The 26,997-nt window shown below is 41.2% G+C and overlaps 2 protein-coding genes across 2 annotated transcripts; both read right to left on the bottom strand.

Annotated features, from left to right (window-relative positions):
• Nucleotides 1-34: 34 nt before the first annotated feature.
• On the bottom strand, nucleotides 35-3,241 carry LOC124304709 (cGMP-dependent protein kinase, isozyme 1-like). Its single transcript, XM_046763261.1, has 13 exons — nucleotides 3,131-3,241; nucleotides 2,967-3,041; nucleotides 2,691-2,872; nucleotides 2,468-2,610; nucleotides 2,242-2,379; nucleotides 1,990-2,168; nucleotides 1,664-1,908; nucleotides 1,256-1,579; nucleotides 945-1,176; nucleotides 695-801; nucleotides 370-609; nucleotides 211-277; nucleotides 35-130 (listed from the first exon to the last, which is right to left on the bottom strand). Exons 1-13 carry the CDS (start codon nucleotides 3,239-3,241, stop codon nucleotides 35-37), a joined length of 2,139 nt encoding a protein of 712 aa, XP_046619217.1.
• Nucleotides 3,242-3,280: 39 nt separating this feature from the next.
• LOC124304826 (ATP-binding cassette sub-family C member Sur-like) lies at nucleotides 3,281-21,770 on the bottom strand. Its single transcript, XM_046763503.1, has 30 exons — nucleotides 20,917-21,770; nucleotides 19,479-19,718; nucleotides 15,897-16,157; nucleotides 15,698-15,800; nucleotides 15,199-15,429; nucleotides 14,916-15,113; nucleotides 14,674-14,820; nucleotides 14,366-14,578; nucleotides 14,143-14,280; nucleotides 13,920-14,082; nucleotides 13,677-13,855; nucleotides 13,488-13,601; nucleotides 13,199-13,400; nucleotides 13,010-13,115; nucleotides 12,682-12,943; nucleotides 12,445-12,582; nucleotides 12,124-12,369; nucleotides 11,779-12,020; nucleotides 11,535-11,600; nucleotides 11,317-11,411; nucleotides 10,963-11,201; nucleotides 10,642-10,863; nucleotides 10,205-10,558; nucleotides 9,866-10,103; nucleotides 9,601-9,728; nucleotides 9,217-9,508; nucleotides 8,953-9,149; nucleotides 7,182-8,835; nucleotides 5,432-5,553; nucleotides 3,281-3,298 (listed from the first exon to the last, which is right to left on the bottom strand). The coding sequence occupies exons 2-28, from the start codon at nucleotides 19,715-19,717 to the stop codon at nucleotides 8,680-8,682; spliced, it is 5,169 nt and encodes a 1,722-aa protein (XP_046619459.1). The 5' UTR covers nucleotide 19,718; nucleotides 20,917-21,770; the 3' UTR covers nucleotides 3,281-3,298; nucleotides 5,432-5,553; nucleotides 7,182-8,679.
• Between the last annotated feature and the right edge of the window lie 5,227 nt (nucleotides 21,771-26,997).

Below are 26,997 nucleotides of genomic sequence, written 5' to 3'. Positions count from 1 at the left end.
TTCAAAAAGTGAATTGTTATAATCGATGGTATGATTAGAAATCTTGATCCCAGCCAGAGAATTCGTCTGGCGGAAGGTCAGTATCTGCTGGATACTTTCCAAAGTTTTTCGTATCTATGTGACTCCGTACCTGATTATAAAAATAAGATTGTTATTAGAAACTTGGAACACCGAGTGCATTGACAATTATACCATTGGATCAGCCCTTACCTCAGGAATTATAGGCGCAGACATGCTCTGCTCACGAAGAGCTTCCCAGTTGAACCCGCCAAACCACCTAAAATAGATTTAAATTTGATATCCATTGGTAGAGAACTTTATAAAAAAAGCTCTCCTTTTTAGTAGATAGAAGAATATTTTTTCACATACTTATGATCGCGGATTTCTTGGACACCGGCACGCTGATATCCCAATCGCTCTGAAGGGCTCTGGCGGAGAAGTTTCCTTATAAAATTATTCGCCGATTTGTTGACGATGTTCGGTATGCTAACGGCATCGATTCCCTTCAGGATCTTGTTGTACGTCGACATGTGGTCGTGGTCCCTGAACGGTGGTTTGCCAACCAGCAACTCGTGTGTAAGAATACCCAATGCCCAGTAATCAACCGCCCTGTAAGTTCACCGTTTCGTCAATATATGAACATCATTAGCTATCGGAAGACAATTTGGCAAGGAATCATAGCCGATTCATTCACCTGTCGTGTCCTTTGTTCAGAATTATCTCTGGGGCGACGTACTCCGGTGTTCCGGCAAAAGTCCAGGTCTTGTCGGGGCCAATCTTTTTGCTAAACCCGAAGTCGACCTGAAGAAGAACAGATCAATTCTTTAAGCAAAAATAAATAGAAGATGGACCCCGTCCTTGGACAAGTGAATCTGTATACCGGTAAATGAAAACCAAAAATAAAATCAAAGGCAGCAGAAAAAGAATAACTGTTGGATATCTACTAGTTTTAGGTATCCTCGGGAGTCCAGCATCAGGTTTTCCGGTTTGAGATCGCGGTAGACGATGTTTAGAGAGTGGAGGTGGTCCAGGGCCTCCACTACGCAGCCGACCATGAATTGGGATGTGGGGTCGTTGAAAAATCGTTTCTGTTGAAGAGTGGTCCAGACGTCACCACCAAGGCAAACCTCCATCAGGAAATATACATACTTTCTGTCCTTGTAGGTCTGGTACAGTCTGCAAAACGCGTCGCTCGATTACGATACTTATTACCAGCAACCGGTCGATTCTGAATTTTAAAAGCGGTCGAACTAACTTGCAGATGAACGGCGATGAGCATGCCTGCATGATCCACTTCTCGTTAAGGACATGCTCCTGCTGCTGCTGGTCGACCATTGTTTTCTTCTTCAGTAATTTCAATGCGAAACTCTTATCCGGCATGGATTTCGGAACAACGAGCTCCACCCTTCCGAATCCGCCGACCCCCAGCGTCGCCCTGCATTCCAGATCCGACAGTTTCAGGTTCGCGTACTCGCTGATCCACGTCTGCATGGTCAGCGACTTCTTCTGCTTGTCGTACTCGGCCATCCAGTCCTTGGTTCGTATCTCCTCGAGAGCTCCAAGGTAGTTGAGGAAAGATCTGCGAGAATATTATCGAGTGAATCACCATATCACAAAGGGCTGGAACTTTAGCAATAGGAAACCGACGTATAATAAGACTGACTGTCTGTCAAGAGTGAGACACTCGGCTCCTGGCGGCATGGCGATCGCGTTAGCTTGACGCCGGTTTTCTCCCTCGTTGAGTAGGGCCTTTTCACCAAAGTACTTTCCGCGATCAAGCAACACCATTTGTTCCTCTCCGCCGTAGAGGGTGTCCTTCGTAATTTTTACGGTTCCGCCACGAATTATGTAGAATTTGTGACCCTCCTCGCCTTGTCGAACGATCCGAGTTCCAGCCGGAAAGAATTCCTACAATGGAAGGATACAACGACTGAAATCGAAGGAAGACTTCGTCAAACACTCGTTCATCACACCAGACGGACCACTCACCACTCGTAGTAGGTCCGAGATCTTCGCGAGGACATGGTCCTTCGGTTCTGGTAGACTCTGGAATATCGTTATCCGCCTGAGGAATCGTATGTTGGATTGCAGCCTGTCCTGCACGCTCCTCATCATCACCGTGCGGAAGACTCCCCGATCAAGGATCCAGACCTTGCCTCCGCTCTTCACTGGCGAACGACAGAAGCACTCAGAAATTCCGACACAACCAGACGTTCTCCCATTTCCAATTTCAACACTCACCTTGAATCGAGCGAAGTCTCTTCGTGTTGTAGAGCAGCGCCAGCTCTCCGAAAGCCACTCCAGGACCGAAGGTACTCTGCAGGACTTCACCCTCAAAGATGTTGAATTCTCCCTCCGCGGAAACGTAGAGGTGAGAACCTGCGTTGGAATCACGTTATAAACGAAGATGATCAGATTGAGATGGTATTCCCGATGTGGGGCTGGCATCCTCAGCGTTTACACTCACCGATATCGCCTTGCCGGATCACCAGCGTCCCAGGTGGCACAAGTTTCGGATGCATGGCTGAAACAAGATCCTCGACCTGTGCCTCGTCCAGGTTACCAAGGAAATTATTATTGAGAATTGCGTTTTTTATCTGCTCCCGAGACCTGTGGTAACCGACAAAAAAGTACGTTTAGATATTATGGTTTTTCACCACCAAGCACATACTGCTTAAACTGAAACGGACTTGGGGTCTTTGTTGTAAACTGGAATCGGTCCCGTCACTGGTGCCGATGTTTTTCCAATCACACCCTCCTTTCTTTCATTGCCTCGGTCGACGACGTCAGATCTCGTCGGTGGTTGAGGTGCAGCTCGCTTCGGTGGTTTCGGTGGGCTTGGTTGTACGACAATTTTGGGAAGCGGCTGTATCTGTTGCGACATAAAGAATATTTGTGAAATAAAATTGAACCGTTCACGCTGGATTCCTTAAATTTTGACATCATGAATATGGAAGAACACTAACGACGCTACTGCTCGCTTCCGGTTCGTCGGAGCGCTTGTAGCTCATAACTGTGGCCGCTCCCCGTGTCGTAGCATTCTGCAGAATAAAAACAAACAGGGATGTGAAATTGCGATAAATAATATACACTATACGGAAATCAGCTCTGAAATCACAAGGCAACTTACAACCTGCGACGGTGATGGCGGTGAAGCTCCTGCTCCGGACAGAGAAGGCAAATTGATGCTCCCTCTCTGTCCCAAAATACTAGGAGTCGGAAAGCACGAGAACTTCATCATGCTTCCGTTACCAGGTCTGTCATCCCAAAGCTAAACAAGTTCGGATGTATCTGTGGACTACAGAAATACAAGAGTGATTATGACCACGAATATGTGAGGGACAGTCGCAATTCATCCACTTTATGCAGTACATTATTTGAGAAGTGCTTTCGTCTTTTCAGTCTAAGGCTCACAGCCTAATCAGTCAGTAAACCACGCACGCTCTTTAGGCCCTGCTAATTTGAATTTACCGGAGATGAAAGAAATTGGTCTGGTTCTTTTTTTCATTTTCGTATCTCCGAATTCACCATTAGTTTAAAAAGCTGAACGACACTTGGAAGGAAGACATGTGGACGTATAGTCTCGAGGCTACGTGACGGATGCGAACAAGTCTCGTCAAAAACAGTCACATGTCTCTAAAACTAATTTGCATAAATATGGGTATGCCTATATCGTATAATACAAACTTGCGATCTGCACGTTGAGGGAATATATTAACACTTACAGAGTCGTCTTCAACGTTGTTGAATAACACTGCAAACAACGACGGAGTCTCTCATTGTCCTCCGTAGCTTGTTATGGTTACATTACAATTAGTTTTATTCCCTGGCTGATTATCCCAAGGGTATAAACCGTATAAAAACAACAACACGGATTGTCGATTGTGTAGATAAAAAAAATTGTACACAACACTGAATCGATTCATCTGGTTGCTAAGAACAATTTCAAATGTGTAGTTGCTCATCCCCAAGCTGTACCATCGTTTCTATCACTATTCTGGCGAACGATTAAAGGCGTTCCATTGTATATTCACTGGGATGCGTGAAATAAGCACGATTAATCAGCATGAAATTGGATTATTTCGAAAACAAAGTAACAATTGTCTGACGATGGGACGAATTATAGACTCTGTACTTTCTTCATTCGTTAAAGTTACTTATAGATTCGTTAAAGCTACTATCCCATAAACCGGAGAACACGATTGATGCAACACCGGTGATAAATTGAATAATTGGTTATGCAACTAAATCCTGCGGGGAATAAAGGAACGCGAATGGGAGTCGCAGCGTGATGCGATACCGGTTTTCAAATGGGGAACTCTGCAGTATTATTTGCTATCGGTCTCGCAGTCGGGCTCCTGCAGTGACGTCACGGCTGATAACTGAGATTACATGTATGTATACTATGTACTGAAAAAACAATGGCTAAGTTATGTACATACGTGCGAAGTGCGTCGAGTAAAGATTCTTTAATTTGTTTAAACGAGAAAATCACGCGACCGTCGCTCCGCGCCCGGGATGCGTAATGATCATAACGAACAGAAGTGTTGCCATTTCGAGAAGAGTAAGATATATCACGTGAAACATCGTATCTGGGTACCTCGGTTCTTCTTTGCTTTTGCACGTCAGGCGCAAATCCAGAATTTAAAAACTTTTGATAAAAAACGAAAACGAAGAATGTGAGGAAGGGGACGAAAATCTGAATCCTTTCACTTGTGAGGAAATTTGAACGCATCGTGCCTTATTGATGGCAAATATCAGTTGTCGATAATAAATCGCGAATATTTGGCCGAGGTGGCCATTTGGCGTTTCGATCAGGATATCGGCTCATTTTGAATCCTGCGTGAAAGACTAATCGCCGTTCGTTGAATGATTTTGAAATAATCATTATCCTCAAAACGCATCCTGTAATCGATATATAATATCCCTGCTGTCACAATCTCAAAATTTTACGCGCCGACTCCAAGCCGCGGACTACGGATAAGATAATAGAAATATTCAAATCCGCGGACTGCGAATCCCGCGATGGAATTCGATCATTCACACAACAGGAGATCTTGTAGTTTAATCACACGATAAAAACGAAAAACATTATCGCAATGTTTGTATGTACGAATTGAAAGTGGCTGGCTGCAGAAATTTTATCGGTATTAAAAGTGATAGGCGAACAATTACACAACTTTAAGCGAAAATCAATGATGCCTGGACGAGATTGACACGTAATTTTACAAAATTGAAAAGATTCAGATTACAGCAAGAAGGTGAAGCATGTCCAAGAATTAACAACCGTAAGGTTCGAATTTGCATTGCGTTACGGCAGAATAAAATAATCAGGAACCATCAGGAACAAATAGAAAAAGTTATAAGAAGAACAACGATTGGAGACGGAAGGAAAAAATTGAATAATCGATCAAAGGAAAGACTGACTCACCGGGGTTGTTGGAGGATTCCACGTTTCGGAGTCGGATTTTCACGCAGGTGGTTCAACCTCTCACCGTTGCTAGAATCGGACTAAAATCTTTGGCCCAACGAAGACGCGGAAATCTTATCTACCTGATAAGAAGGCGAAGTGTAATATCAACAGCTGTATAATTATTTTATCTCCAAGTGACGGTAACTCGGAGAGTCGACGTCGTCGCTCGGTTATGATTCAGGAATTTCCTCCCCTTGGCCATTAGATGATAATTTTTTTATTTCCTTTTCTCAATACATTTTTCTCTTTGTCCGTTATTAACGAACCTTGACTGACGTTAAAATTTTAACGCCTTGCACTGTTACACTGTTGTATTATAATTATTTCCGGATACTCGACGCGATATTTGACATATTCCCTTTCCTCGTCTCTCTTGCGTGTGCTTCGTATCTTTGAACCGTTTATAACAAAGGTGTGTGATTAATTGGCCAATTTTTCATCGGGAAATATGATAGGCCGTAACGAATCGGTTGATAAAGAGAGACAAGAAGTGACGATAGTAAAAATACACACAAAAAGATACTGATAACGCAAATTGAGTTTAAATTGATCCCTCAGCTCTTGACAATCGACGATGGCAGCGATGTATTTTTTTCCCTTTCTCTTTATTGCTTTTCCGAAAATCGCTTAAGGCCGTGGCACGAGTTTATGTAACGAACTGCTATGACTTTTCCTACTATTTAACTGCTGATGATTTTTTTCTGTGGGAACTTTACGGAGTTCGAGATGATAAGTTTTTGCTTCGAGTTTAATCGCCACCTTATACGTTACCTCCCTATAAACGATAAATAGAAAAAAATAGATAAGTCACGCTCTCCAAAGAATCTAGAAAATAAATTCGTTTATTGTTAAGTCGGTAGATTTATGTAATAATAAATATCTGACACGTTGTATAATACAGATATCGATACAGAGTGTATTAGGTATCATTAACAGGGGCGTACATTCTGACTGATTGCGGTTTTGCCATACGAGGCTTGAGCAATTTTGTTATCGTGGTTTGTGAAATAAAATTATTCTAAGGCTAAATATAGTACTGGCTGTAGGAATTCAGATTCAGTTACACCGTTCAACTAATTATTGCGGTCGAAGAAAAACAACTACGTAAATCGTTAGTGACTGAAGGAGAAAAAAAACAAAAAAAAAAAAAAAACGAACACAGAGAGGGCGTAATATATTTCGACATGTATAATTTATTTTCAAAGGTATTTTCACCGCTGTGGTCTGCGTGATAGTTCTGGAATTCGATTTCACCTGTTGCAACTAGAAATAGTAGTTGTACATACATCGTTAGCGTTCAAAGTTCACAACCGTTTAATTAATTTAACTATATTTATCGATCGTGCGCATCTGTGTTCAACTGATCAATGCAGGCGTATAAAAATCATGATAATAACAGTTCTATATATAACTTGCACCTGTACAATGTTTGTCGGTCCCAGTTATCATCACAAAGAAATCATTTTACAACATTACAGATCGACCCTGACTTACTCGCTTATTCCAACATTCAGGTAGACAGAATCCAATGAGTTTGAAGAGCATCTATGGTATTTTCCACAGACAACAATCTAGTGGAACGAATGTTGTCACGTGTGGAAATTTGTAAATAATAATGGAAATAAAACGTAAATGAAACAAGGTCTGGAGTACAGGGAAATTACTGGCAATGTAACACGATGAGAATAATTAACATCTAGACGCTTACCTTATTTTTCGTTTCCGTTTCAGTAAGATCTTTTGAAATTTTTTTTATATTATAATTTATTCTTACGCGGAAAAGAAAATGTTGAAAATGTCCAGAGACGGCGAGATTTGTATGTGAATGTAAAAATCAAAGAGACCTACAAATTGTCACGCAAATATATATCGTTCACTCTCAGCACTATTAATCCGCACTAAATTAAACTGATTAAATTACCCGCCCGTTATATTATCACCTTATATTTTGTACTCGTGGTAGCGAATCAGCCGACATTGGAACATGCTCATTCGTTTCGAGACTCGCGGGATTGAGAAAACAACTTGGGTCCAGAGCCGTCATGACGGGGGTAACGGGATTGTTGATAAAAATTGTTTGATTAAAAATTATGCGAGATTATAGGCGTATTCCCGGTACGGAAACGAACCACTTTGTGTTGTTAATTTCCTTCACTCTCCGCCTCGGTTCACACTCAGAGAACGAAGAAAAGTTTCACTATAGCTGTTATCGTCTGGCCGGCCTCCAGGTGACTAAGCGGAATAACAATCCGGCTACACTAGCAGCGGCAGAGACACCGTTTGCTCATAGATAGCGTCTTCGATCGCGGCTAATTATATTATCATTCAACACCTTGCGCTCTTGGTTATAGGTACAAGTAACATTCGTGAATATTTCCAACTTTCGTCGTTAATTCCCTAGAAAAATATAAGTCTGCATTCGTTGTCGCAAGTTAAAAATATTTAGATACCTTTTTCGAATATTATTTACAAATAGATTCACGCAAATTCATTCACAGATACCGATAGTTACCTGATGTAAGTACGAACAGCGTAGGCGAAGTGGAATTTTGTACAAACTATGTAACAAGATGATTTTTGGGTTGATGTACATTTTTTAATACAAGTGTCTGTATCATGTCTGTACACGCGTCAAGTATATCATATTTTTCAACTTAAGAGTAACGGAATGGAAATTGAACAATTGTGAACGCGATGGTAATAACATGTATAACAATTGTGTAGCGTTGTTTGAAAATAATCACGTTCGATATTTTGTACATCGTGGTTAACGTTCCACTGTCAACGCAGTCGCCGGAGATAAGCGCTATCGGTTAAACTACCGATTCTTCAGGTAACTCGGTGGCTATTGTTTTCTAATACCGCAATGTTTATGCTGTTCTATGAACCTCAAGATAGGATTGAATTAAAGTATACACCCATATGGATATCTATACGGATATGTATGTATATTATCGATGTTAAAAATTATGTAACCTGAGTGTTGTATTAGCTGCTATAGTATACATGTATAAAATATAAAATAGAGAGGACAATTTTACAAATATATAATATGTATATATATATATATAGGTATATTTATATACCTATTACGTATAAATACATAAACAATGTAATACTTGACTTCACACTTCAGTGCGACAAACCAATTATTCCTGCCACGTCTTCAAAATTCTATAATACCCGAGTTCCCGATCCTCCAGCTCCTAAGCTTTGTCTATGGATTCCTCGGACGATTTTAGCATGGCCGAGAAGGTGCCAGTTGGACGGCAAAGCAGATCTTTCGGTGGTCCATCCTCGACGACGCGGCCGCCATCGAAAACGACAACGCGGTCACAGTCAAGAAGCGACGCCACTCGATGCTGCAGAACCATACGTATTATCAGGATGACAGTGCGGAAAAATTGTCACCGCAGGAGTTAATCCCTGACGGTAAGAAGAAAAAAAACAAAAAAAAAAAAAAAAACAAACCAACTCACCGCTATCGTGATGACCGTTCTGTCCCTGAACGAGGTCGCCATTCCCGTGAGGACTGATTTTTCAGTCACGGCATCGAGCGCGCTGGTCGCTTCGTCAAGGACTACGATCGACGACCTTCGAAGAGTCGCTCTGGCCATGCTTAACAACTGACGTTGTCCCGCGGAGAAATTTTCACCGCCTTCCCGGACCTCGGTGTCTGCGGAAGGTCAGAAGCATGAGAATAAGGATATAAAAATCGTTATTACCGTAACTGGGACACTCACTCAGTCCCTCGGGGCAAGTCTTAACGATATCCTTGATCTGGGCGAGTTCGAGGGCGGCCCATAACTCATCGTCCGAATGGTGACCAAGGGGATCGAGATTCTCTCTGACTGTACCGCTGAATAGAATAACATCCTGAGGGATTGCAGAGATTCGGGATCGCAGGAGACGAAGTGGAATCCTGTGGATATCGACGCCGTCTACGAGAATACGCCCTTCGTATACTTGGACAAATTGGAAGAGGGACATCGCCGCCGATGACTTTCCGCTTCCTGTTCTTCCGCAGATACCAAGCTGAAATAACGTTACTATTTTAATTAGTTGTTTGATTTGATTAACGATTATTATTTGCCAATTCATCGTTCAATATCCGAATGACCGCTCACTTTCTGTCTGGCTGGTATCAACAGCTGGAGATTTGTCACAATCGGTTCCCCTTCCGTGCCGTATCGTAAAGATACGTTTTCGAAAAGGACTTCCCCACTTTCGGGCCAAGTTCCTGGTACGGCCTGGCCTGCAAGGTGAAACAGATAAAGGGTGCAGATATGAAATTTATCTGTAAGTTAGTATCCCGTTTGAAACGGTAGAAGAAACAAAAACTTCAGTGAAAATGTGAGGACAGAGTGAGGTGTAAAAGAAAAACCGACTTACCGTCATCCCGATATTCTTCTCTGGGTGTTTTCGTGTAGGCACTGAGCCGCGCAACGCTCCCCATGTACATTTCAATGTCGGAAACAAATTTAACGACCCAATTGAGGTAGATGGGTACCAGGAGGGTGTAGTTGACAGCGAGACCGACCAGGGCCGGAGTAACACGGCTGGGATAAAGTTCGGCGGACATAATGGCGGCGAAAATTGAAGCTCCAACAATCACCGCCCCGAGATAATCCTGAAGAAAAAGACTTGAAGTTATATTCCAAACTTCCGAATCAAAAAGTCAAGTACAAGTATCGTCAGGCATCGTTTTTTCCCAGCGGTAATTGTTCTAACCAGGGCGATCCCGAGCCATCGACTGCTCGTGTTGAGTATCAGAAATGCGTTCGTGTTCGAGTCCAAGTGCTCGACCATCTCGTCCATGAACCGATCCTCCTGTTTCGAGGCTCTGAGGGTCGCGAGGCCGGCCAAAGTCTCGGAAAAGTGGGCGGCCGCTGGGCCCCGGGTGCTTCCATCGAGCCTCTGGAGTTCCCGAGCACTCCGTCTGTAGAATCGCTGCACCAGGAAGTAGGCGAAGCAGATTGGAACAGCGGCGGCCAGGAACCAAGGCGAGATAATGACGTTCACGAGCATCGCCGATCCGCAGAGTAATACGAACCCCGTCGTCCTCTGGACCACCGTCGACAGTTTCTAACCGGAAAACGATAACGATTATTAGATCAGATATCCAAGGCCATCCCGATCTCCAGCTCTCGATCATCCCGCACCCTCACCTTGTCAATCACTCCCATGTCCGCGCTGAACCTGTTAAGGATCCTGCCGATCGGTGTCCGTTCGAAGAAGACCAAGGGTGCTTCTAGTATCCCAGTCACCGCCTCCTGGTGAAGTCGTCGTCGAGCTCTTGCCCCCGCCCACTGTCCAGCGGCGCTGTAAACCACGGCGAGAAGGATCGAGCTTACGGAGAGGGCGATGTACACGCGAAAGTAGAATATGGTCTGTAGGTGTCATAGAGTAACGTGACCAGTTAAATCTCTGAATGAACTTTGCTCTTCCTACTCAGCAAAAGACTCAGCTGCTATTCGTAAAATTCTTACCTCTTCGTGAAGATCCGAAGTAGCGTCGTGATGACTTCCTTGGTGGGTCCAGTCGCTCAGCCAGATATCCGTGTAGACGCGTACCGCTTGGCAAAGCAGAGCCACGCTGATGTAAATCAGGTTGGGACCGACGCCTCCGGCTCTCAGATAATCGCCGCAGACACTAACCGTCACCAGGCCGCTTAAATCCTGATCGTACTCCGTGTCTTCACCACCTGCATTCTTCGGATTCGAAGTCCCTGCGTCAGGCGTACGTTTTCAATACCAAACTCGCACTATCTTCGACACGAACTAGTTTAAACCATTTTTTACTCTTGTATAAAACTTTTCCAACTGTAGACTATTTTCACTCACCGTCATAGTCTTCGTCAGTCTCATCCGTGTAGCCAGATTCTGAAGACAGGAGCCTCTTCATCGGCTGATGTTCCCATTCCTGAGACGGCGTAGTCCTGGTAGCAGAAAGTTTGAAGAATTTTGTGTACAACCAATCGTGCAACAATACGATTTTGGTGCTAAAACCGCCATCACATATCTGCCCTGTTTATTATCTATTCACTAGACGTTCTACTTACCTGCCGGAAAATATCTGCTTCAGAGTACCGTTCTGTTGCCCACTGTCCAAGGTGTTATACCGTCTCCTGCAACACGATGTAAGTTTATCTCAATCATTTTTCACCCCCAAGATTTATCTTGGTTCTAAATATTGTGTGATTACGGAATGAACTGAAGTTCAGGGCACTTCCTTATTTCTATCAATATAATTTCCGCTTCTCCCCGAGATCCCGTTATCTACTTGAATACCGGTTTCTTACTCACCTTGAGTGGGTCATTTGGCTTTCAAGTATGGTCGGGGTGCTACTCTGCCTTAAAACCGGGGGAGGATGTTTAGGGGGTTGAAGACTGGTCGCCCTGGCAGCGTTCTTGTGCTTTTTCGATCGTTTTCTGACGACGCTCCACTCTTCTGTGGGTACCGGAAGGTCGGTGAGATCGTGGGCGAGATATCGGGAACCGTGAAGTGTCGACCGCCTCGTTCTGAGAGGAACGAACGCTGACGGCGTCTCAAGAATTGAAAAGAGACACATTTTACATTCAGGCAATCCTTTCTTCGACTCTGGACTACAAATTATGTGAAATATACGCATCATTCGCAATTATACTCACCACATTCGCGTCCTGGTCTGTACTCCAAGAACCATCTTCCGCGTTGATAGAACGCTGGAGGTTTATCCCAATCCTCGAAACTAGTCTGACCAAAGACCATCGATCTTTTGCTGACTTCTGGGCTTTCGACTGGCTGTCTTTTCGCCTCGCAGCCTCTCTCCACTCCGCGGCCAGTTCTGGATCGGAAACTTCGATCGCCGCCCTCGAACCCACGGAGCGAATCCTGCATCCCTCCATGGCAACGATCTGCCGAGACAAGATCTATAAATTCCGTATCTCTCTCCTTGACTCATTATCAGGTAGATGAAGAGGAATACTGACGTGGTCGGCGGCTGATATCAACTCCAGCATGTGGGTTACCATGATTACCGTTCTCCCTCTGCCCAGAAGAAGCCTCTGGATACCATGGTCGAATACCTGATGTCCCACTTGCTGATCTAAGGCTGACAGAGGATCGTCCTTCGGGTAAAATTTTACGATTAGTTAGTTCGAAGATGTTTCGGTAGGTTTGAAAATGTCAACGACGCATCGCGATCATGAAAAAATTCAAGTACTGACCAATATTATTGTATCAGCATCGCTGTATATAGCTCTGGCAATGGATATCCGCTGCTTTTGGCCACCGCTGAGATTGATACCCTTCTCGCCGATCCTCGTGAGGTCTCCAGCGGGTAGAATTGCGATGTCATCCTGAAGGGCACACGCTCGTAAAACGCTGCGATACCTTGATGGTCGAAAGTCCGAACCAAAGAGAATGTTTTCCCTCAGGGTGGCATTCTGCAGCCACGGTTTTTGCGATACGTATGCAATTTTTATGTCCCTTCAATCAGAAGTAAATGAAAAAAGAAAAATGAAAATCGTTGTTTTCACTTCGCGTGACACTCACTTAGACCATTCCACTGATCCTCGAACCGTAGGAATCTCTCCTAGACTAGCTAACAGTAGGGAAGTTTTTCCGGTTCCGATTCTTCCAACGATCAGTGTAAGTTTACCTGCGAAACGCGCATGACGAATTTGTAAGAATATTTCGAATTACGAGACATTGGATAGCGCAAATATACAGTAAACTGCCTACCTTGTGGAAATTTGAGATTCTCGATGACTAACTGATTCTCTTCAGAACCCCAGGAGAATACACCATCAACACTCAATATCGTTCCTGAAGTTTCCGGCTCCTTGAAGAAGACTGATTCCGACGAATTATGATCTTCCTCACCTTCCTCAATATTGTCCAGATCTCCGAAGCTCAACTCGTTATGTATCTTGCCCACCTCTGCCTTTGATGAACCATTTTCCAGTTGAAACATTTTTTTTCGCGTTCTGCACGACTTAGATTAAGAAATTAATTTTAAAAATCAACTCACATCGGAAATTTTCGGTCTCTTGACCCTCCCATCGGCTGATTTCGAATCATTTTCAGGCAGAATGTTGACGGTTTCCGGTAGTTGGAGAAAGTCTTCTAGTCTCGTAGTTGAGATCTTAGAAAAAGACGAATCCCTGTCAACTATGCCACTGATGCGATGTGAGAGGGAATGGCTTTAGATTCAACTTACCTTTGCGTGAATGATAATTGGGATGATAACTGGAAATATACAGAGTGGGACGGTGAGTTGTGAAAACAGAGCGAGACTGGCGAACACGTTTCCAGCGTCAGGTTTACGTTCCTCAACCCAGAAGTAGATACCGAAGGTGACGAGGGTCATCAAGACGGATGACGCGTGAGTGAGAAACGCTACGAGGAAGAAATATTCGCAATTACTTTACAAACCATTTTTTAATTTCCTACAGTTACTCACTTATCAAAGCCCAGTAAAACGAATCGCGGTCCAAGAGTTTCAGTTCCTTGTTTCGACTCTGACCAATTCTGTCCTTGAAGAGATCTTCCCAAGCTCTGAGCTTGATAAGTCTTATTCCTTGGAGAACTTCGTTCATGAGTCTCAAACGGGCGTCGCTGCGTTCCTGAATTAAAACCGTGAATTAAGAACTGAATCCGCGATGACTAATAGAAGAAAGACGTACCGCCATCACTTCGGAATTGGCCGACATTCGTTTGCCGAGATAAAGCTGCATCGGAGTGACGATCAGAATGCAGCAAATAGCACCGATTATCGCGCTGATACCAAGCTTCAGGTAGACCAGGAAAATAATCGCGGATATCTGCGATGGAGTTGGAGATCAGTCACCTCTAAGATTTATCCGTCGAAAGAAACACGGCTGCGGCTTCGAGAAACCAAATACACACCTTGACAGGTACAGCCCAAGTGTAATGACCGATCCAGAAGAAGCCCATCACGTTGTACGCATCTTCGGCCATGAGGTTGGTCAGTGTCCCGATATCGGGGGCGGTTTGATGAGTCTTTCCATCGCCCCCCTCTTTATCTCTGGTGTCAGGGACTTTCTCCTCCTCAGCGATGTTCCACGAACACATTCGGAGGGCTTTGTCGTAGACCAAAGCCTGCGGAATGGAAACGATCGTTGTTGAGTGAATGAACGAATGAATGAATGCAACACAGAAGCGGTTTAAGCCAGTGTGCTACGTGGTTTTGGTACCTGGAGAGCGGTTCGTAGGTGGATTCCCTCGACGTTGAGAATGTGGGTCGAGGCCTGGCTGAACGTGCTCTGCAATACGGCCGCCAGGAAGACCAGCAGACCCAGGAAATAGCCATTCTGCATGAGTTCGTCAAGGGTGACGAAACTCTGTGTGATTTCGGATGTTGGAAAAATATGAAAGATAAAAATGAGCAGATGTGGTGTGCATTGAAAGGTGGTGGTCAAGACTTGACCGATTCTACCTTAATCCTAACGCCACGGTCCGTGATTGTCCCGTTTTGCACTGTATCCACATAGCTTATGATCCTAGAAATGGCCATTGGACCCGCAAGCGTCATGACGTCACCGAAAAGCTTCAATATTCCACCGATGAGAAACCCGCGCCAAATCCTTTTCCAGAAGCAACGCCAAAGTGAGAATTTACCGCCTCTGGTTGTCCGCTGCGAGAATCAGAAACGAGATAACAAAGACGATACCTCCGGTGTTCGAATCTCCAGTTTATACTCTAAACATGGCGAGCGTTACCTGCACTTCCTTCTTGTAGATTTTCCAAAATTTCTCAAACTGAACCCGCGTGGATTCCTCGCTCGGAAGCTCACCGATGTCCTGAAGATCCAGGGGGGCCTGGTAACCGCGTCCCAAGAGTTCGACCACCCAGTGGAACGTTATCCTGCTGAGAAACGGGGCCTCCCTGTGCTTGTAGGATATGTTTGAGCTCTGCTGTCGATGCACGGTGTACTTCCTGTCCTTTTGCACCTTGAAATTTATTCACACCGGCTATAAGTACCCAACCCGCCAAAGATTTTCCTTCGAGTTCCAAGAATCGCTGAGCCACCGATATACGATTTTAGCATTAGCCATACCGTGTAGCTGGACATTCTCCAGCATGGGCTTCCGGGATATCATAATATTGCGGGGTTCTCAAAACAAACACCGTTTCCGATCTCTCAGCGATTTCCTACATCCCGCCCCGCGTACGGGTGGATAACAAATTCCAAGCTAACGACAATGGCGAAACACTCACCAGTCTGTAGACCGCGTAGGTGTCCACGATCGCCAAAAGGCTGCAACAGACCGCAGCTCCTGTCGTCGCCGTTACTCTGGCCTGAGCGATGGTCAGTCCGAGCCTGTAAATTAACGGAACGAATGAACAAGTCACTGACGGATGTATGGGAAGTTTGTGGAAGATGAAACGGGGCGTTACAAGGATTGGAATACCGTACCCGTGGATGTATATGAGCCTCCAGACCCTCGCAACGGCCACCATTGCGAATGAAGCCGCAGTAACGATGACCCCGATCCCATTCCACACCTCAATTGCTCTGTGTGCTGTCCAGCACACTAGAACCAGAAGAATGCTCAGGATTGGAAGCAGCAGACGCATCTCAAACAGACTCTCCGACAAGTCCAGTAGGAAGAATAACAGCAGGCCAAGACATAGCAGGGATCTAACATTGTGCAGAGGTAGCAGGCTTCCGCTTGTCCTGAAAAGATGATTGATCATCTTCATTCCAAGCTATACTTTCGTCAAAAAGTTATAATCTGACGCCTTTTGCAGCTGTTTCGAAATCTTTAGCAAATTTTCAGCTGCTTTCACAATTGAATAACATTCCAATGTTGAACACTCTAGATACAACTTTATGAAAATAACTCTATTCTTAATCACTACAAAGTTTCATTTAGGTCCAAAGTTAAGAGCTTAATTGTCCAGTTGACTGCATATACAGTCCACTACTTGACCGTATCTCCGTGTCTCTTTTCCTCTACATTTTTATTGCTCCACATAGTCATTTAGAGAAAAACAATGTCCGCGTAATACGCAATTAACTATCGCTTGTTAAATTCTCGTTCCAAGAAGTTTTCGACGATGAGTCATTACACGTGGTCCAATAAGCCGATACCGAGATCAAGCCGCTCACTTTTTTATACGAGGGAAATCCTCTCACTTCAGCCGGCTCTGAAGTGTCATTTGCTTAATTTTTATTGGCGCCTGTTAACGAGTAGGCGGCTGTATCGCGAGGTGCTTTTGCCATTTGCGACCGACGTTCTTTACTGTGAGGTTTGTACAGATACATACCAATCGGCTCAATAAACGATCTATGATAGAGACACTCGGCTATGGCTATACCGATATTACATTAGATATACGTACATACGTGATACGGAAGCTTATAGCATCTACGTCAGATATAAAAACAATACGGTGTTTCCGGTCGTTGTTTTAATTACGGAAACGCATATTCGTTGAATTCTATTCAATATCGCGTCACACTAAAAACACGCCATACTAATGCTCCACGCCTAATTCACGATTCGTGCGATTTTTTTACACAGAATTCCTACATTACTCATATTTACCTAAGTTATTCAAGTCTTTTTTTTTTTACCAACGATCACAAATACTGATAAACATATAAATGCTTGAACGTAAACACTTGTACGCGGTGGCATATGGCAGTCACTTTATTATAACATTTGACGTTTCTGTTGGTGGCAATTATACGTAAAAATTCTTGAATAATTTTCATTGTGTCTGATACGATGAATGACAGAATAGGTAGCGTTGTACCCACTACCGGGAATTAAGAAAAGAAGAGATATAACAAACTCAGATGAGTTATACAGGCGGTTATACATGTATAGTGCATTCTTGTGCGAGAACCAGCTGCGTACATTTGTTTGTCCTCATTTTCATTTCCCTGAACCTGATGAGGGGTCCTTGGCTTACGACATTCGCGAATATTGAGAGCATTAGCGCTGATCGACCCGAAGAAAACCTCTTCAGAAAGTGGTATTGCACGTATCATAGATCATAGATCGTTGATGATTTAATTGAAATTGAGAATTTCTATTTCAGTCGTAAGAGTGTTTCAATAGATTTATCTGTATTTATTTTTGTCGCACTCAAGTGCGTGAGCGGCTGCGTACAGCAGATTTAACAAGGTTCTTAATGGTTTGTTTGAACTGTCCTTTTCGATTATGTTTGCCCGCCGACATCAGCGGCTTCCTTTATTATAATTAGCATTCGTGACATAGACGTTAAAAGACGAACAAATACATTATACTCACCTGTATCTATTATATGGGTGACATCACACTTTCTGCAAAACAAAACAGCGCAGACTTCTTACAGTCTCATCACTTTTAGACACACGATCGTAGGTAAAAGGCTAATTCCTCATCGACCGAAATTACGTCGTCGGTTCAAAGAAAAAAGAGAGAAGAGAATATCAACTGGTTCAACTTGACAGCACGTTTTCGCACGAACGCTTTTATAGCATCAGTATGTATGTATATACGAACGACGAAAGAATTTTACATCTTGAATTTCGTAGAAGAACGGCTTGGCCGATTTTTGCGACAATTAGTATTCGGATCTAGACGTTGCCAATGGAACAGCGTACATCTTGTCACGTGAAAATATAAATGCTAGCAGACTTTTATCTAGGCGTGAGGTCAAGTGGAGAAACAGGCGATTTAACAAATACCCTCAATCTCCGGGAATCGATTATACAACACACGGTACACTTTAAAATCTTATAGAAACAAACAGCTTACGTGCAGTTCAGCTTCATTCATAGCTTTGATCACAGTTCAAACATAGCTCCACCAACTATACCGAAAACGCTTCAAATATGTACATACCTCCAAACTCTCCCACCGTTTGGCAACTTGTTCTGTAGGTAGATACCGTATCGTAAATATACATTCGTGAGTCACTCCGAATTACCTACAGGAACATCTATCACGCATATCAGAAACCAAATTCCGAGGATGTCGACTTTGTGATAAACGTGCTTGTAGACGTATGTACCTGCAGCTTATCACCTTTCGGGGGTTTTCCTGGTTTTAGAAGAGAAGAGCTAAGTCTGCAGCTTCCAGATGAACCCAGGAGAACCGACCCACTTCTTTCTCATCGATGCGCGGCGTCTGGTGTATGAATATAAAAATAAAAGTAGCCGAATGCTGTATGCACGTGTGTCTATCCGAAGAAGACGCGTCGGAATCAGTGAGAAGTTTTACACGTAGATACCTGACCCGGCACGATAACGGTAAGGCTACACACGTTTCGCGTCGTGCATTAACTCGTATCTACATAAATACTTTGTACAATACACGAGAATCGCGTAATTCTGTACGCGCGTGTGTATTGGAATTTAAATTAGACTCGTTCATCAGTCCCGCTTTTTCCTCTACGCTTATACGCCAATAATTTCATTCAATATGATGCTGCATGATGAGGACTGAGTGACTCACACATCGAGCCGATTCATCTCTCCTCGGAATTGTGTCTAGGGTTTTTTCTAATTCCTATTAATTAAACCGTTGTAACGAATGTCTTGCAACTTATGTTTGAACGAAAAATGCACACGTGACTCCTCCGAATGCCTTCGAAAGTACGTAAGCATCTATGTACATACATACACTCCTTACAACAACTGGAAATACGCTCTTGAGCATGTTAATTTGTCTGTCTCACCAGTGAGCATTGGGGAATCCCTGCAGTCAGATGCTTTCTAACCAGTCGTTGGGATGATGGGACAGGGAAAGAGGGGGTAAAGGGCAGTTACCGCCATGCTGCGGGATGACTTATGCACCGAGATGCTGGTGTAGCAGAATAGTATCGCACCATCTTGTAGTTGATACAAAGTATTTCTTCTCCCTCGAACAGCATACTCAATCAATTGTTGATCAGTGCTTTCTTTTTTTTTTTTGTTTTTCTTCGGAATCGTAAAGAGAAATCGATACAGACCTTCGAAATTGGGTGTTGAATAATTGTGAGAAGCAAAAAAACAAGAACTCACTTCTGCCTCTCCCCGCATTTGTACCGCATGACCAGTAGGGCGGGTGGAATCAGGGCGATTATGGCAATGACTATGTTCGCAGCTTCCACGGAGCACTCGGTCCTGTTCGGTGTTGTTCCCGACGCTGCGGTCATTCTTATTGAGGATCCATTCGCGGCTTTCCACGTCCAGATCAAGTGACGCCTGGGCCATGTACCCAGAAATCGAGACACGGTCCCCTCCTCGCATATCTCCTCCATCCTGTCCCCAGAATTGGTTATGCATGATAATATGATGTATTACTACCGCGTACTTTGTAACGTTACATGGTGTACATTATACTATCGAGGTTTCTAATCGATGACCATATTGTTTTTTGTTTGTTTTTTTATTAGAGTCAGAGTTAGAGTTGTAATCTCGATTCGAAAACGGAAAGCGCGCGGAGAACCGACCGTCTGTTACAGACATACATTTCTTCTCGTTTCTTTTTTTTGCTCGAAGAAAACTCGTTGGTCAGAGGTTAATATACCCCGCTATAACGTAGATACGCTGTGTGCTTGGGATCTAACTGATGGCTCGTTATGCGTCGGACGTTTGAAGTAAACATTGATAAATCTTGTTAATATAAGCCTGCAGTATATAGAAGGCACAAAAACATCCATGATGCAACCACACAAATGCGCCCGCCAGCTGCTTAGCGTATATCGATACAAGTATCTCGATCAGTTTCATGCAAATTGTGTATAGATATGCCGCATGATGGGTAAACTGTTCGAAACATTTTGATCGTCTTCCTGATTTTATCCAGAACCATCGTATACACTACACATTATACCTATGCTGTACACTTGTGTAGATGTCAATCCCTTATATCCGTATGACGTATGGGATTCAATAAACGTGTAACGATATTGACGGTAAATCTTTTTCACTCATTTTATTACTCGGCTCTGCGGATCGTCGGTGCGAGATCATCCTACGTAATACGTTAGGGTCGTAAATCATACGACACCAGTTTAGTCATAAAAATCAAATTAAACCGTGCAAGAATTTTACCATCCCTCGTCTTCACCCACGTTGCGATAGAACGATCGATCTATACCTCTCCATATATTTTTCACGCGAATTTATTCCGCATTCTTTTGGAGATTTTATCTGGAATCACTTCGCTTTTCATTCCTAACAGTTTTTATTCCGGCGAAATTTCGGAGTCAAGGTAAAAGTATAAGGCTGATTTGAAATAATTATCGAATCGTTTTAAGCGACCAATCAGTGGTTTACTTTAGCATTATTGGAGATAATAACTCGTTTCTTGAAGGTGAATTAAGGAGTTTTTTTTTTTTTCATCTCCGAGTCAAGTGTAAGATACTCGAATGTAGATTAGATATACAAAGCACCAAAGGTGAATTTTATTTTTTAATCGCAGTTTGTGAAATGAACAATATACGTTCTCACTTACCCTGATCAAAGATATATCGTGCCTGGGATGAATAGATCAGCAACAGCGTCTGGAGCAGTCAGTTGAACGAACTACGAACTTCTCCAAAGTGCGAGATCTGCTTAGAGTATTTTATTATCGTTAGGATAAAAGTCACCGGTATAATAATGTCCATGTGAGATCGGATTCGCGGAGTCTTTCGCATAGTAAATTAGAGCTGGTTGTTTATTTATCCAGTAAACAGCGAGTCGTCTGGTGGTTCTTACGCCTGTTCAAAGTTACACAAGCAATTTATCTTGTACGTAAAAGACACCAACTTGGGCAGATGTGATTTCAACGAGCAGAGCGTTGTAAAGTCAACTCTTCCTCCCAAGCTTTTCGTTCATTTTTAAAACTCCGGACCAGCTTGATTTGATTTTTCACACTCTTGGTACACGGATGCAGGAACACTCACTAAGCCGTTCTATTTGCCGGCATCCGCCGACGGGAAAGTCGCCGTGTTGTGCAATTCCCTCGGCCAGAATCATCGACTTGTTCGTTGATCCGACCCCTCGCGTCGCCCCCTCTGGGTATTAATTGTTTGCATTACACAGGCGGCGAATCTACGAGCCTTCGGTCAGTAGCCGACGGTAAAAATTCACACATCGCAGCCGTCGATTTGGCGTTGTTCACGCTGTATTATGGCGAGAATCGCGTAAAAACCCGTTGAATCGAGTAGCGAAATTCTTATCAATCAAATTCTCGGCTCTCCGTGTAAACGGTAATTTTTATTTGCGAACACCAAAGACCGGCAGGCGAGCACGTGGATCTTATCGGAATTGAGAGCCGGCGTACGTCCGTTCTCTTCAAAGGTTCGTGGCACACTGACAATAAGTGGGGCTGAGCGGAACGAAAGTTGAGCAGAATTTCGAAGATTGTATGCGTGTAGAGTTTTAGCGGGAGGCTGCAAGGCCGGGTTCCGCTTATAATTGCGACATAACATTAACGGAATGAGCTGCTGTTTGTACGCGATTTTTTCCCTAACCGTTTCAGTCATGGTGTCATTTTTTGTACATTTAGGGAACTTTTTGACATATTTCTGTGCGATTTTTTGCTATTTCTGACAGTATACCAATAGGTTTTCGATACTCGAGGGTACTTGTTGCGATGTAATGTAAATTGTGATTGTTAGAAACAAATTGGTTGCAAATAAATCGTGAAAATTGAAGGAAAAATTCATTTCTGAGAAAATTGCGCCTCTACACATTTACACGTATTACATAAATTATAAGTTTTTGGGGTCACCGATTACGAATCTGAAATCGGATGTTCAAAATTCAAGATGGCAGATCCAACATGGCGGATGAAAATTTCAAATTCGATCGAATCCGGAGAAAAAACTCTGTACAGAGATTTTTGAGGTTGCTGATTGCGAACCTGAATTCAGATTTAGAAAATTCAGTATAGCGAATCTAATCAGTGACCCCAAAAACACCTGCATACAGTTTTTTTTTTTACCCTGTTCGGTCAAATTTGCAATTTTCGTCCACCATACTGGATCCGCCATTTTAAATTTTCAATGTGACTCCAAAGACCATAGAATACAATTTTATTACAAAAGTTGACTCAGCACAATAATGTGTGACGCAAAGAGTCAACCGATAAAGTTTTTACTTATAATTTTACAGACAAATATGGTAGAGTGGAAATTGAAAAGATTGTTGTTAGGCGCGCATGAACTGGCAATAGACCGAATTATCATTCATGTTGCGACGCGACGGTTCGAAGTAGAATACCGTACGCGGTACGCGAGTTATATTTATAATCAGTAAACATTGCGATCGAATATTTCTAAAGACGCGACATCTGGTTCTATATGAAATGTAAACCATCCGAAACTGCCGTTTTTTATCGTACTTTTTACATCGTATCAATCAAAGATATAAAAATGGACGCTCAGCAGCTTTCAGGAAATATGCCGTGATTACTTGTACGTGAAACTCGCATTACTTTTTAACATCGGCAAACGATTATGTATCCGGGTAATAAAAAGTATATTCTTATTTATTATTTGAAAAATATTTAATAATAAACATTGACAATATACAGAGAAAATACGCCATAAGAAGTCGCTATGGGATTAGAATAAGAACCTAATAACTGGTCCAGACTTACAGAATATTATCAAATTAGACAGCAGATTTTTTGTTGTTTTTTTGTTTTTTTTTTTTGGTTTTTTTTTTCCTCGTTTTCTTTCTCTTTTCTTTCTTTTGTGTGTTTTGTTGTGTTCAAAGGTGCACCTTCTTGTCATGGTATTTTCATGAAATTGAAATTGAAATTTTCATATCTTGCTTGTAGTTCTTCAAATTTTTTTCTTCCTCTTTCTGTGGAATTCTTATACATAATATATGCGATGCGGCTATAACGTGTATGTATAATAACAGGATATTAAAGGTTCACAGGTGGTGTTTTCTTTCTTTTTCCTTTTCGTTTCTTCTTTTAATATACGATCATTATCGTCGCAATGATAATAATTAACATTATGATTACTATTATTATTATTATTATTATTATTTTAATTGTGGTTTGTTATTTATTCTTCAAATCCTCTCCTTTCTATCTTTGTCCTAATAGGTATTGTTTTCTTCCCCGTATGTTTTACTTCTTTTTCGCTTTCCTCTTATTACTACTGTTCCTATTGCTATTCATTATTATTAGTGTGATTATTATTATTATTATTTTCATTATTATCGTCATCATCATCATCATCATCATCATCATTATTATGATTATTATTATTTATGTATCCTTTTTTCTTCTTTTTACGTTAAATTTTAAAGCGGAGACAATGGCGTACGTAACTGTGATTTTTCATGACATTTTGTATTCCATAATTTTAATTTTTTTTTCTCGTCTTTCAAACTGACGTTACTGCTGAAATTGCGGTTATGATTACTAGTATTAACATTATGATTATTACTATTATCATTATTATCGGTATGTACGTTACATCGTAGGTAGATATTATTATTATTATTATTGTTATTATTATTAATCAACTTTACACACTTTAATATATTATACGTATATTAGCATTACACACACGGAAATTTTACACACACACACACACTGACCACACGATCAGGCATTCTTATAATATTTATATGCAGAGAGAGTATGTCAGAATAATTTTTATAATATAGTATTTATATTTTTGTATCTATGCATTTCCTTATTCAATGTCATGTCATGTTGTACGGAATACGAACGATCCTTTTTTCTTTTTTTTCTTCTGCTTCAATTTCGGTAATTTTATTTATTTTTTTATTCTTCGTATTTCCTCTTCACTTCTTCGGCTATATAATTTTTTTCTGCTTTGTTTTTTCATTTTAAAAACAACGAAGAAAATAATTAGGCTCGGCGATGTTATTCACGTTACTTTCCATGCACTTTTCATCGACCCTCAAGTCTCTCCTTTTTGTTGGTTTATTTGGCTCATCGTTCGGGACTTGTCGATCAACGAATCGTTATTTTTCTTGAAATGTAATGGGAATTGGAATTTCTGACAAAACTTTGTGAGAGAAATTCTCGTATTTATGGATTATAAAGAGGGAGAGAGCAAGAGAGACAGCGAGAAGATGGAAATATCGAAAATTTACTGAAACGATTTTAATAATATTAATTTTTTTGATATGAAAATTGCGTGAGCTTCTCGATTTTCTTATATTGTTATTTAAGTAGAATAGTTAAAACCTAGATAAAATCCTTACGAGATGATAAATTTACATACATAATATACAAACCATGAACGCGTGTTGGGATAAGTTTCAATTTATCTACTTTTTTACCCGTCGCGGTTTGTCAGTATAAAAAAAAGCATTCGCGCATACTATGTAAATATGTTAAAGGGGAGAGAGAAGAGTGAAAGATGAGCTGCTAGTAATTGATTATTCGATTTTTCTATCAGTAGTTACATGAACCGAGATTATTATTTTTCTTTTTCCATCCACATCGCCAGCGCCTTGCCCGTTTCTGAATTATGTATATTTATAATATTTATAGGTATGTAGACGTTACACTAGGATATGTTGCTTGTAAGATGTGTTATTAATATTTAATCAAATTTCAACTGTATTCTCTATACTTTTTTACCCAACTTTATAGGGTAAATATTTACTTTTCCTTACATATAATATCGTTATTAATATACTATAACATCGTAAGTGCGTATGTCAAGTTTTAAATTCATGTCGACGAACCATCATCTTTAATTCACAATTGAATCAATATCTATATCGGCAGATAGACGGACAAACAGACGGAAGAATAGTTAGATCAGAGTATGGATGATAACAAAAAAAAAAAAAAAAAAAAATAGAAAACATAGAACACATTTGTTCGTGCATTTCCTCATCCATTCCTTGGTTAAAATATCAATGTATCAGAAAAATGATTCAAAGATATTAAATGTTCGGATACCAGCTGTATAAGAAATTTTCACACATTTCCTTCACGCTCGCTTAGGCTCCTTTCTTATTTATAATACTTGAAAGATTTAAAAAGAATAAAAAAAAATAAATAAAATAAAACGAAGAAATACTATGTATAAGAAGAAAGCAAAAGGGTAAAAATTTCATCAACAGGTGTATAACATATCTATAAAGCATTGTGCACTTCGACTGAACAATTTGTTATTTTCTTTTTTCTTTCTATACTTATGATATTACAAGCCTTAGACGCCTGCGATATTATATGCACAGATTTGCCTATCGAGTTTAAATTTTGAGCTTGACTTACCCTAGCTGCTAGTTTATATAATTTAATGTAGAAGTAAAAGATGGTAATATACAATAGGCCGCGGTAAATTGAAACGAATCGTCGATACCGTTTATAAAATATTGAGAATAGAAATTTGTTTTTTTTCTTCACGCAAAAACAAACTGGCGAAAACAATTGGTCGGTAGATTTTGCCCGAGGGACGAATTTGTCCTTTCCCAAAAACGTGCAAAATCATGCGAAATCTTAATTAATTAAACAATTCGTTCCAGTTTACTGGGAATAATTAATATGAAACTAGAATTAGAAGATGTGAACCTTGTTAATGAGGAGAGGGGGCGAACAACGAAGGGTTGCAAATCTTGCGCGATACAAACCGATTTATTCATCCCGAGTTTATTTTTCAGGGTACCAATCTTAATGTATTACAAATATAAAGGGGAGACCGCGAAAGATCGAGATAATATGGATGAGGACAAGTCTTCAAAGCTGCCGTCTTGTCAGACTCACAATTTAACATGAACAATAATGTTAATAATAATAACAATGTTGTGATAATAATACAGTGTAATAAAAAATATATACCTATATTTATATAAAAAAGAAACTCTTAATATAAAAGAAAAGTATCTCAAAAAATGACTGAACATTTAAAAAGCCTAAGTAAAAAACGAAACAAGAAAAAAAAAAAAAAAGATCAATGTCAATCGCCACTGTCATGGATCGGGTTTAAATATCTTTCAAAGTTTTTCTCTTCTTACGTATAAAGTATAATATCGCATCGTCTAGTTAGATTCTTGGAACAGACACGATGTATGTTAAATTCTTCTATTAGTGTTTTTTTTTTTATTTTTTTTTTTTTAATAACATTGATGACGTTTTTTCTTATTTACATCGAAGTTGTTTCTCTGAAAGCTTATCAATTCGCACAAATTGACGTTTCGTAAAATTAATTTCCGTGCCGACATAAGACTGACAACACAGATCTGATTTCAGTTGATATTATTGTATTTTTTAATTAGAGAGACACGTATTTTTCTACGACGACCTATTTAACGGTAAGCTCGATTCGCGTTACAAGGAAAATAATAACAATAATAATAATAATAATAATAATAATGACAATAATAATGACAAGTAAAGTGTTTCTGGGATAATCCGTAATAATTTTGTATATTTATGTTTTAGGCTGTTGAATGTCAGTTTGTTATGTTTCATTTTCTTTAATCTACGTTTATTATTTGCTGCCTAGTTGCCTGCATTTTTTTTTTCATCGTATTTATCATTATCAAAATTAATTTTCGTGAGATACGCGGAAAGGTGACAAGATACTTTCGATTTATAGCC

The sequence above is a fragment of the Neodiprion virginianus genome, chromosome 5 (genome assembly GCF_021901495.1).
Source record: "Neodiprion virginianus isolate iyNeoVirg1 chromosome 5, iyNeoVirg1.1, whole genome shotgun sequence".
NCBI classification, from domain to species: Eukaryota; Metazoa; Arthropoda; class Insecta; order Hymenoptera; family Diprionidae; genus Neodiprion; species Neodiprion virginianus.
This window is presented reverse-complemented; position numbering and strand designations above follow the sequence as displayed.